The 12,319-nt window shown below is 40.9% G+C and overlaps 1 protein-coding gene across 2 annotated transcripts; it reads right to left on the bottom strand.

Annotated features, from left to right (window-relative positions):
- Nucleotides 1–539: 539 nt before the first annotated feature.
- MIS18A (MIS18 kinetochore protein A) lies at nucleotides 540–11,372 on the bottom strand. Of its 2 annotated transcripts, none has more exons than XM_060009818.1 (5): nucleotides 11,019–11,372; nucleotides 7,174–7,240; nucleotides 4,815–4,937; nucleotides 2,135–2,231; nucleotides 540–1,547 (listed from the first exon to the last, which is right to left on the bottom strand). In XM_060009818.1, the coding sequence occupies exons 1-5, from the start codon at nucleotides 11,359–11,361 to the stop codon at nucleotides 1,467–1,469; spliced, it is 711 nt and encodes a 236-aa protein (XP_059865801.1). In that variant the 5' UTR covers nucleotides 11,362–11,372; the 3' UTR covers nucleotides 540–1,466. The 2 variants fall into 2 exon arrangements, with proteins under 2 accessions (XP_059865801.1, XP_059865802.1); XM_060009819.1 differs by lacking the exon at nucleotides 540–1,547 and adding an exon at nucleotides 3,075–3,204 and having other exon boundaries at nucleotides 2,155–2,231.
- Nucleotides 11,373–12,319: the final 947 nt, after the last annotated feature.

Raw genomic sequence — 12,319 nt, 5'->3', positions numbered from 1 at the left:
CCCAAACCACCACAGAGGCTTGGTTAGCACTGTGGATATTAGAAATTACTCTTCTTTGGTGAAATGAGTAGTTTTCAAGATGTATGGATTAGCTAGAAATTCTGCCCCAGAATGAACAGGGTAAAAGGAATTAGGGAGCCAAACTGCCTACCTCTTTGGAATGGCCCTGAAAGTGACTGTTGGAGAATTCTGTTACCCGTGCAAGCAGAAAGTTAGCTGAATCTCGCTGTTAAAATACTCTCCCATCTGTTCTAAATGAACATCCATGCAAGTGCCACCGAAGCACCTAAAAGGACAGGCCCCTGGGACTTCCTCAAGCTTACTGAGGCAGGATGACTGTTTTGTTGCCAGCAGGTGTTGAGAAGAGACCTGGACGGCTCCCTAATTTCAAATTATTAGAGGCTGCTGACAGATACATCAAAAAAGAACTCAATAATTGTGAATGATCAATGATCGAGTCAATCTGACTTGGGAACTTTTATATGACAACTTTAAGTCTCCTCAGACATAATCAGGGCAGTTCTCAAACATGCTGAGTACTAACATTATGCGGCCTCGTGTCCACTCGAAAGCAGAGACGGCCTGGGGAAACGTGGGGTTACCTTGACGGTCCTAAGCTGGACCCTCACACTGCCATGCCCAGTATATGTGTAGAGTTCATGACACCAGGATTTCTGAGCTCAGGTAAATAACTGTTTTGGAAAAATCAACTGTAAAGCACTTTGTTTTAATCTTTATTTTCTCCCTCATTATAAAAACAACATGTGCTTACTCGACGTCTTACATTATAGAAAACTGGAAAACTGGAAACTTCCCCAGAACCCCACCCTCAGAAATGATTACTACTCTTTTTGGTAAATATTCTGCCAGGTTTTTTTGGCATATAGTAGTAAATAAACAGGGTCAAGTGGAATTCTACCGCCACTAGAATACGTGCTATTCTGCTCTCGTGCAAGGTTTTGAATAGTTCTGACAAATAACTGACCAGTTTCTCCACAGAGCTGTACGCATTAGTTTTCAGAGGAGATTCAACCACACAATGGGTGGGAAAACTTCTAAGATTTTCTTACCACTCAATATTAAATATTGTTCAAAGTATTAAAGGTGAAATAAAGTTTTTAAAAAATAAGAAATAAAGAATAACGAATTTGGTACTGAGGAGAAAACCGTTCAGAAAATTATGGCGGTTTATCAAAATAAAAACTACTAAATTTCACTTCCAGGAAGTATCACGACTTTAAAATTGGAATTTAGGAAACAATCATCTTTTTACCATCAAATACAGCTGGAAAAGTAATTCTACAATTCTTCTCATTTGATCAGTTGATCAGTTCAAGAGAATGTAAAGTACATGACCATTTTGAATTCTTTCAGTTCTAAGTGAAGTAAGTTATAACGAGAATTGCTACATATGAAACAACTGTCCATCAGCGAAGGACTCCAGAATGGGAGACTTGGAACAGATTTCAGCTTTTGCAGCTGGTAAAGGGCAATTTTGATTCAACCTCCCAAAGCTTTGTTTGCAATGCTGTCAAAACATCTTCCATCTATTGAATTGAAATAAGAATATAAAAAAAAATACATGATTAAAATCATACATGGTTAAATATGATTAAAATATTCATCATTAATACAATTTCTGAATATGTTATGCATTATACACAGATAGTAAGTATTTAACAGAATTCCATTTAAATAAGACATAAGTTTATTAACAGTAGTTCTCAACCTCTAATCTGTAGCTTTTTTATACATTCATCACTATCTTGCCTATCTGTGAGAGGATGTTAACATTCAAAAACAAGGCTATTTTTACCATGAAATAATGATTTAAGAAGATATATTTCTATTTTAATAGTTTTAGAATATATACTACTTTGATTTTAGTATGAAATGTCTTCTTTATTATTTTTTTGATATAGCTTTAGCTTAATTTGTAGTTTGGCTCCCCCCAAAATCAACTTTACTAACAACTGAAATAAATAAGTAAGAATAAAATAAAATAAGCACTCTCTTCCCATGAAAGTGCTAAGGTCAAAACAGAAAACACATTAAGGATTATTCGCGGAGGAGCACTTGATCACTGACTGGAAGTTGTTCATACAAAGATACAAAAAGTGCAGAACAAGATTACCTGCTTCAGAGATTTTTCTATTTCAACTCGGCTTTCAAGATTAAAAAGCTCTTTATCTTCTGACACAATTTGCTTTTCAGAGGACCCTAAAACATAACTGAAGTATAATAACAGTACAGAGTTAAAACGTGAAAAGGGAGTAAATATAAAATTTACATGAATAATATTAAGGGAATTCCCTGGTGGTCCAATGGTTAGGGCTCTGCGCTTCCACTGTAGGGGACACAGGTTCGATCCCTGGTCGGGGAACTATGATCCCACATGCAGGGCAGCGCAGCCATAAGTAAGTAAGTAAATAAATAAATACAAAAAATAATGATATTAAAACTTGAATATGTATATCAAACTATATATTAGTACCAAGTAAACACATAAAACAACTACTTTTGTTAATAGCAACCTACATAGGAAGCTGAACTACATGAAATCATGTTTTTCTCCATAACAGCTTTGTCCGAGAGCCCTACGTATTTCCCAATATTATAAGTATTTTGTTATTGGAAATCAGCTTGCTCTGTAGTAAGTTGGGTGGCAAAACATTACCACTCATGGTTCAAAATTCTATTTTAAAGTTTTACAAGATCCTGAAGAAGCCACTGCTTTATATCACTTTTTTTTTTTTTTTAATGTAACTTCTCAGGAACGTGTGCATTTTCAAGTTTGACTTTTAGTATATAATTTGTGTAGTCAACTCTTGATTACCTAGATTTGGGCAACTTCAACAGTTATCCTGTAACTTATGTTTTGCTCCACTCTCTGGGGTGATGAGATGCTGTGGTTTAGAAAATACAAAGAACAGAAAAATTGGCCTGGTAATGGAAGGAAAAGAGGCCCAGCTTTGGTAACAAATAAATCTAAACAGTAGGGAAGGAGGTGCTGGTATTTCTCAAAGAAAGAAACTTGACTCTTTTGCGTTTCTTTAGTAGAAGTCTTTCCTTACATGTTAACGACTTCAATATGTCCCTTCTTTTGTCAAATAAGAACAGTCTTCTCTTGGAAACCCAAGATTAAATTGATTAAATTTCTGAAAAATGACATGGGAGGCAAAATTGCAGAAGGCAATTAATATCCTGTTTAGAAAAGAAAAATGAGATGGGGGGAAAAAATTAAACGGTATTGAGTAATTTATAACACTGTAAATAAACATTACAGAGGACATCCACTTCTAAAACAAACCAGGTTCCTCGTCATTAAAATTCTGCCCCAAGAGGTATTCAACTGCTCAGGAAAAAACAGCTTCAATACTATGACCCTCTATGGAGAAATCTTCCACACATTTTCTCTTATACAGATATGCATCACTTTTAAAGTTTTGTACCCACCATACTGAAGAGTTCATGTTGTTTATACCTGTACTCTCCCCCACATAATTTTCACAAATCTTAGTAGAGCTCTCATGGAGATTAAGGGAGCAGTTGTTTGGGCCTGGGTCTTCTATTTAAAACCAAAACAGATCGGATCCCTCTCTAGGCAGGCCTGCCTGCTTTACATCAATGAGCAGTGCTTGCTATACTATTCTCTTGTGTAAGGAATATAAAAAGTTTGCAGATTTTATCATTTTGACCTAAACCTGTCTAGTTTCAAAGGAGGTGGCAAAACTGCAGTCATCAAAGAATAATTAAATGAAAAATTATAACTATAAGAAGAAGAATACTGTTTTAAATTCTTTAAAGAGAAACTCTAAGAAATTCAACCGGAGTGACGAAATACCTCGAGTGATGAAAGTGTAGGCATTTTTTTTTTCTTCTTAAATTGTTCTTCTTTCCTGATACTTAAGGTTTCCTAGGCATCTTTAAAATCTTAAGGGTTACATCTTTTCCAGGATAAGTGAAAATACACTGGGGTCAACTGATTAATTGTTTCCTGTTTTAAAAAGGCTAGTGAATTAGAGGGCCATTAAGATATCTGTCATCAGACCCTAATTCACCTGGTCTCCTCACGCTTTTTAGAAGTCTTGAAAAATGAAGGTACTTCCTTGCATCTCTCAAAACAAGCAGACAATTATCTACCACCCTCAAGGAAATAGTTGGACTTTGTATTTCTACTTTTCCAGAACACCAAAGGGACTTTCTTTCCTGACCATTTCTGTCCTATTTCTTTATGATATTCTAGGAGACTAAAAACTAGAGGGAAAAATAAAATGGACAAAATATATTGATCCACACAATGGCTTTTAAAAAAAATCCTATTAAACTAAATTCGATTGTTAAGAAAAACAACATATTTTTACTCTGAAAAATGTTCTCAGTGTTTTCTCCTACAATTTAGAATGACAGATTTTTCCAATAGCAAATAAATCGGGTCCAAACAAAAAATCACTAGCAGGGCTTCCCTGGTGGTGCAGTGGTTGAGAGTCCGCCTGCCGATGCAGGGGACACGGGTTCGTGACCCGGTCCGGGAAGATCCCACATGCCGCGGAGCAGCTGGGCCCGGGAGCCATGGCCGCTGAGCCTGCGCGTCCGGAGCCTGTGCTCCGCAACGGGGGAGGCCACAATAGTGAGAGGCCCGCGTACCGCAAAAAAAAAAAAAAAAAAAAAAATCACTAGCTTTATTGTCAGAAGTTACTTAAAAATATATTTTAACCAGTGTTGATTTAGTTTCGATGTTTTCATACCAATTTCTCTGGAAGCAAGTTTCTGAGAATTCATTTGTGAGCTATTCATTTATACATCAAACTTACCTTTCAATGGCTTCGACACTGAGACAGAACAAGTCCCTCTTGTAGTCTAGATTCTTGGGTGTGCACCTGTATACGTAGCCGAGGTTGAGGGAACACCCTGCGCAGTACAAAGTCTCCAGGATGCTGCAACAAGAAATGCCACTGCTTTAGCAACTGGTTATAACAAAAATCCCACTGTTGAGATCCATAAACACCTAAACATTTAAGTTGCTAAAGTATGTTATTCTGACCCTACTAAGTCATATGTACAGAAGAAGGAAAAAAATGATAGTAAGATGCTTACATCAGAAATGTAGACAGTCGCCTCCAGGCGGCACTGCCTTAAGCATCCAGTGACAAAGGGCATGTACAAAAGTGACGAGAACAGGGTGTACTAAGGTAGTGTTTTCCTAGAATGCAAATGCCTCAATTCAGTATTAAGAAAAATTAACTAAAATTGTGAAATAAGACAAAAAGATTCTACATGTCCTTGTAATGTTATACTGTCCACCAAGGATCACTAACATTCTGGGGAAGGGATAGGCAAATTTTTTTCTGTAACGATCCAGAGAACAAATATTTTAGGCTCTCAGGCCAGATGGTGTCTGCTGCAACTACTTGCCTCTACCACTGTTCGCACAGAAGCCGCCACAGATAACACATAACTGATCTGTGTCCCAATAACAATGTATTTACAAAAACAGGCGCTTGGGACTTCCCTGGCAGTCCAGTGGTTGAGACTTCGCCTTCCAGTGCAGGGGGTGCGGGTTTGATCCCTGGTGGGGGAACTAAGATCCCACATGCCTCGGGGCCAGAAAACCAAAACATAAAACCAAGCAATATTGTAACAAATTCAATAAAGACTTTAAAAATGGTCCACATCAAAAAAAAAAAATTAAAAATAAAAACAAACAAACTGGTGCTTGGCCCATGGGCCATAGTTTGGCATAAAGGATGGGTTCAGGTGATACAAGTAAATAGGACTTAGAAACACTGGTTCAGAGCGAGAGTCAATTCCCTTTTCAATTCTCTAACAATCCTGATTATATATAAAGAGAAGAAAGTCTCAGTCTGGTGCTAGAATGTCTTTAACCTGCATCTCACAGTTGCAAATCTTTTAACAGTAGGAGAACAGACCTCAGGCTCAGCACCAGCCGGGCAATACTATCTCAGCTAGAATTTAATAACATGTGTTTTCAGTGTAATTATCTTCACAGTTACTTTCCAGTTACAGCAAATGACACATTTATGGCAGTAATAGAAAGATTCCTTTTTAAATAAATTTAAATAAAAATTAGGAGTCAGTTTAATGAAAAATATTAAGTACATGATAGCACAGCTGTTACACGGATATGGCAAAAATGGTAAAGCTGACGTCAAAGTGACCAGAGCTGGGAAGTAGAGTACACTCTGCAGGAAACAAAGAGAAATAACAAAGCATCATCCTCGCCCTTACTAATCAGTCCTGCATCCTGAGTGAAGCTGGAACCTCCTCAGGCCTTGCTTTCTTCATCTACAGAATGAGAAGTGATCTAAGGCTGGGTTCTCCAAATTTTAATCACCAGCATGCCAACAGTATAATTTTTGTTATATCCACATACTACCTGTCCTATTATGAATTTAATTCTCCTTAAATAGAGTCATTTTTTAAATTAAAATACACTTCATTTGAATGGGACACTCTAACGTTACTAAAATTAAAAGCCACCATTTTAAAATAAAAAATATATATGATCATTAATTTCTGTTCAACTGCCTGTGTCCCACGTATTCATATACGTCCGTATGACACGTTTCGGGCAACAATACTAGAAGGCAGAGCTTCCCATTCAGTTTGCTGAGGACGCCACTTGCAGCAGATGCGTGGCAGGTATAGCAAGATTCTGACCACTTCAACCATTGGAGTGGCAGCACAGGGCCTGCGAGTGCTGGAGGCCCCATGCTGCTGTTTCTGCAGCCCTGTCTGTTTACCTCAATAGGCCGTATACGTGTGTATGCATGACCTTAGCATTTTCTCTGGGCGCCATGACATGAAAAAGGTAGGGAGCGTTCACCTAAAGCATCCTTGGGCTTGGAGAGTCCATGATACAGATATTTTCCTTTTCTACTTTTATTTTCGATTTTCTTCACGACAAGCGCAAACACCCAAAAAGGGAGTGTCAGAATGTGCCCTGAGAGGTTTAGAAACGCTTCCATCTCATGTCTAAGGGAGACCACCAGCACTCAAGAATTGGTATATTAGAATGACTGCTTTTATACTGATTACCATGAAAAAAGTTTGATCCCAAACCTTACTGCTGATGGTCTCCTTAAAGACTTTTATTTGAAAAATAAACATTTTCGCTAATGTACATATTCACATAGATATAGCCTTACTCACCAACCATTTTCATTTTTACGTTTGGATAGTATCTGTTCCTTATCCACAGAAACATTACAGGAAACACCTAGAAAGAAGAAAGTAACAATAATTTCTTAATGCCGTTTGTTACAATACACACGCAGACATTGAGAGAACTTCTAATTCAACTTTTATTTTAGAACCCAGAAGGCCAGAAAAAAAAAAAGGCTCAAAAGTCCCACACACGGGGTAGTTTAAGACTAAAGGTACAGGGTCTTCTGGAAAAAGAGAGCAGAATAAGAGTTATTTCCTTCCGTTCCCAGAAAACTCTGAAATTAACAAAGTGAATAAAATTAGGAAGAAAAAAATCCAACTGACGGTAAACTTTGGGACAATTAGAACCTCAAATCACAGACTATCAAGAATATCCGCCAGACACAGTAAAACTGGGATCAACCCAAGGAAGAGGCTAAAAGCCTGTGCGTACATCTCCAGATCTCACACGCAGAGCTCGTTTCTCTAGAAGTAACTGAGAGGGTCCTCAGGAGCTCAGCCCAAAACCTTTTAGACCACAGCCTGGACAGGGGTCACAGCTGAACCCTAGAAGCAGCAGGAAACATTCCCGTTTCCCAGGTTCAGAACACACTAAAGGCGGGGGAATCGGGAGCAGAGGGACATGAAGAAAGGACAGCAGACCTACAATGGCCAGAACAGACTCTCGATTTCACCTCCTCTACAGTCTACCTTAACTCAGTAAATTCCACTTCCATCTACCCATCGCTCAAATCAGAAACCGGTTATCACCCGATTCACTGTCTCCTTATACTTCTCCCTGCAGAGACACTCCACAGATAAACCTGTCAATTCTACCTCACAACCCTCACTCCAGCCCCCAAACCACCTCCACCTCCTCTAGCTGGACGGCTGCACTAGCTCCTCACTGACCTGCCCACTTCCATGCTTCTTCTTCTCTTCAGTGCATCCTCCAAAGAAAAGACTGGGTCATATCACTCTCCTGCTTAAACAACAACTCACGCACTAGAATAGATTCTCATTCCATAGAATAGCCTACAAGGCCCTAAATTTTCTGGCCCCTTCCTTCCTCCCTAAATCTTATCTTTAATCTACCATTTGGTCTCACTAGCCTCAAGGCCCTTGCACTAGTTGCTCCCTGTGCCTGGAAAAAGCAAAGAGCATGACACCAGAACTGAACATGAGCCAAGTTGACATTCCTGTATAAAGACAACAGAAAGACATTTTCAAGCACTCAAACTTGACGTTTTCTTGGGGATGGGAAAACCACTGGTGAAGATTAATCAAATAAACAACACAGGAATGAGAAAGCTATTAATAAGCCTTCTCATTATTAATAAGAGTCCTGGACTTCAGAAATAAGTTCATAGAAACATTGTATTAAAGCTAAAGGACGATGCTATGGCTACGGAACAGTATGTAAATGTTATAAACCTTGACAAAGTAAAAACAATTAAACTAACTCCAATTGGAGCGGGGAGGGGAATGGAAATTAATCCAACATTCATTTTCTAATCTTTCACTGGGAGGAAGGGGGGAGGGTGTTAAATCAATTTGTCTAAAGCTGATAAAAAAGGATATTTATATATACTTTTTAAATTTTAAAAACTACTGGTATAGACAAACTAAATAACAGAATAGTGTTTTCATAGATAAAACAAAAGCGCCCACGTGATAAAGGAGAGAAAAGACGTAAAAACAGAAAGGATGGTAAAGATTTAGCACCAAACATATCAATATTATTTCTTAAAAATAACCTAAATGTCAATGACATTTATGTCAATGACATAAACTCACCTACTAAAAGGAAGAGCTTCTCCTACTGTATCAAAATCAACCCAAATACATACATGTTGTTCTAATGGTGGCAACACTGGGAAAAAACCCAGACCTCTGTCAACAGGGGCAGACTGGGAGGATGAATGGCATCTCCATTAAAGATATCACTTACGTGGCGCTTCCTGTGTCTTCTGAGCATATGACACATATCAACTCACTTAATCCTCCTAATCACCCCATTAAGTACTATCCCCATTTTTACAGAGGAGAAAACTGAGGCACAGAGAAACTAAGTAGCTTGCCCAAAAAGACACAGCTAGTAAGTGGCAGGCCAGGATTCAAACCCATGCAGTTGAGGTCCATGATCTATACTGCCTCTCAGCAGGGGTACAACAAGAAGCTATTAAAAACGTGAAGTATATCTATATGCACTAATATGGAAAAATACTCAGAATATATGTGCAGAATAAAAAAGTAAGGATGCTTAACAGTATAAATAATATAATCTCAAGTATGTTTTGAAAAATTTACATCTTTAGGGAATTCCAAAAAATTTACATATTTAAACATGCTCATACATGCACGGAGAGTATCTGGAAGTATAAATGAGAATAAAGCATGTTGAACTCTGGGGACATGAGAGCGTCAGCATTGGGGGATAAATCCTTTTGCATTGATTTTAATAGCTGCAAAGGGTTAATCTCAATGAATTGTATGGGAAATGTATGTTCTTAGGCTTTTGTTTAACAACTGAAAGGGACTATCGTTAATTACATCCTTAAGGAAAAGAGGTTCCAAAAAGTTTCAGGTTAACAGGTGGACACTGCTGTCCTCCTTTCTTCCCAATATATCCCAGGAAGGAAAACATTCCACAAATGTCAACGAATCGGTGGTGAATTTCTGCCATAAAATATTTACAGAATTCAAACAGAGCATAAATTTCATCTTGAAAACCACAAGTCCAAAAAGAACATACATTTTTACACCAACTCAGAAAAAATATGTGAACCACTCCCCTATACAAATACTATGAAAACAACAAAGCCAGGAAACGTTGGGGAAACATAAAGGTTTCAAAAGATACTGGCTCTACCAGTTACCTGTATGTTTACTACATCCTCCTTCCTCTCCAATTTTGATAGGATTGTTGGTGCTTTTATTGCAAGTCTCCTTTAATTTTTTTGATACCATTATGTTCTGTCAACTCTACGGTTGTTAACACTTCAGACGGTAAAGGTGTCCGCTGATACAACTATGAAGACTTGAGAAATCAACCCTGACATCCCCCGAAGGAAGCACGCAGCTGAAAAGCTTAATGTCCTAAACCATTAACAATACTATTTACCGATTAACAGCCCGCTAATTTCTATGAGGCGTAACACAGAATATCTACACCCTAAATGCTTACAACCTAGTTGGTCATTTTTTTCTAAGTAATTCTCACGACGACACTGATTCATCCACTGCTCTTCCGGGATGGGGGAACCTCAGAAAAGAACCTGTCACTCGTGAGTCCAAGGTGCAGGGATGACTCTCCTCCTCCCCTTTTTCTGGGACAGCTCACCGTCTCAGATTTTTCTGCTTTTAAAGACCCTGGGAGGGTCTTCCGTGGTGGCGCAGCGGTTAAGAATCTGCCTGCCAATGCAGGGGACTCGGGTTCGAGCCCTTGTCCGGGAAGATCCCACGTGCCGCGGAGCAACTAAGCCTGTGTGCCACACTACTGAGCCTGCACTCTGGAACCCGCGAGCCACAACTACTGAACCCATATGCCACAACTACTGAAGACCGCGCGCCTAGAGCCCGTGCTCCGCAACGAGAAGCCCCTGCAATGAGAAGCCCGCGCACCGCAACAACGAGTAGCCCCCGCTCGCCCCAACTAGAGAAAGCCCACGTGCAGCAACGAAAAACCCAACGCGGCCAAAAATAAATAAATTTATTAAAAAATAAACAAATAAATATAAATAAAGACCCTGGGAGGCCCCGAAACACCTCCGCCTCCTCCGGGGCCGCCCAGGTGCGGCACACCCGGCAAGAAGGCGGTCCTAAGTCCTAAGCCCCCCGCCCGAACTGACAGCGCAGCAGGATGCAGTTGGTGTCTTCCTGGCTCGTCACCCAGCTCAGCGAGTCGCCCAGCGGCCGCCGGCAACCAGAGCACAGAAACACCAGCGGCCTGTCCTCCTCCTCCGCCGGCTCCGCAGTCTCCTCGCGCCGCGTCCTTTCTGTGCTGGCCACCGACGCGTCCCCGCTCACGCAGCTCCACATGCTCGCCCACTTCTGCAGCAGCTGGTGGCGGCTCGAGTCTTCTGAGAGCCGCTTGCCTAAGAGCGAGGAGTTGCCCCACTTGCCCTTGTCGCCACACGCACAGCTAGTAGAGGAGCATGTTTTGCAACAAGCCTGAGACCAAGAACCCGCCATTAGCTACAAATTGCCTGCGCCGCGGAGGGTCACGGGAAAAACGCCGTTGCGCGTGCGCGAGGCGGGGCGAGGCGGCGCAGGGGGAGGGGGGAGGGGCGGCAGGCAGCCTGGGAGCGCGCTTGCTCGCGGTGGAGCGGGGCCTGGCGGGGGAGTCACTGCGCCTGCGTCGCGCTTTCCAGCTTTAGGAAATTGAGGCTGCTCGAGATCCGCTCGCTAGGCTGCCTGGGGAGAGAGTGCAGCCTCTTACATAGGAGGGGAAGCGTCTTTGAAAAAGTTAGTCCCACCGAACTACATTACCAGCCCCTCACGGAGACCTTGGCAATGGTTACGAAAGAGAGTATGCCGCCTATACACCACTCAGAGATAGAGGAGTTGGGGCGCAGTCCTGCTTTCTCCGGCCTCCTCCCTCTATGTTTCTGTGGCTACAGCCCCTCAAATTTAGCGTGCCTGAGAGTCACCTGGGAGCTGGATGGGACACAGGTTTCTGAGCCCCACTGTGGACTGAAAAAACAATGCACGACTTAAAAGTTGAGAATTATGTTTTATGTGGTGGATTCGCTGAGGACTTCAGCCCAGGAGGCAGCCTGTCAGATAGTTGGGAGGAACTGCTCCAAAGAGGTAAGGAAGGAGCCAGGATACACAGGAGATTTTGGAAAAACAAACAAATCAACAACAACAACAAAAACAGGTAGTTGGAACATCAGATGATGTTGTCTTTTTAAATTTTTTTATTTATTTATTATTTATTTTGGCTCTGCCGGGTCTTAGTTGCGGCACGCGGCACATGGGATCTTTAGTTGTGGCCTGAGACTGACCTTCATGGTTGTGACTTTAGTTGTGGCATACAGACTCTTAAGTTGCGGCATGCGAACACTTAGTTGCGGCATGCATGCGGGATCTGGTTCCCTGACCAGGGATCAAACCCGGGCCCCCTGCACTGGGAGCGTGGAGTCTTACA

This window comes from Delphinus delphis, chromosome 4, assembly GCF_949987515.2.
Source record: "Delphinus delphis chromosome 4, mDelDel1.2, whole genome shotgun sequence".
Lineage (NCBI taxonomy): Eukaryota > Metazoa > Chordata > Mammalia > Artiodactyla > Delphinidae > Delphinus > Delphinus delphis.
This window is presented reverse-complemented; position numbering and strand designations above follow the sequence as displayed.

Bases quoted from the DNA above. Each gene is read 5' to 3' on its own strand.
- MIS18A (XM_060009818.1), bottom strand. From the start codon at position 11,361: ATGGCGGGTTCTTGGTCTCAGGCTTGTTGCAAAACATGCTCCTCTACT. The intron at 7,241-11,018 runs GTCAGTTCGGGC...TCTTCTTTCTAG, and splicing joins CAACTGCATCCTGCTGCGCT to GTGTTTCCTGTAATGTTTCT. The intron at 4,938-7,173 runs GTGAGTAAGGCT...TTCTTGTTGCAG, and splicing joins CGTAAAAATGAAAATGGTTG to CATCCTGGAGACTTTGTACT.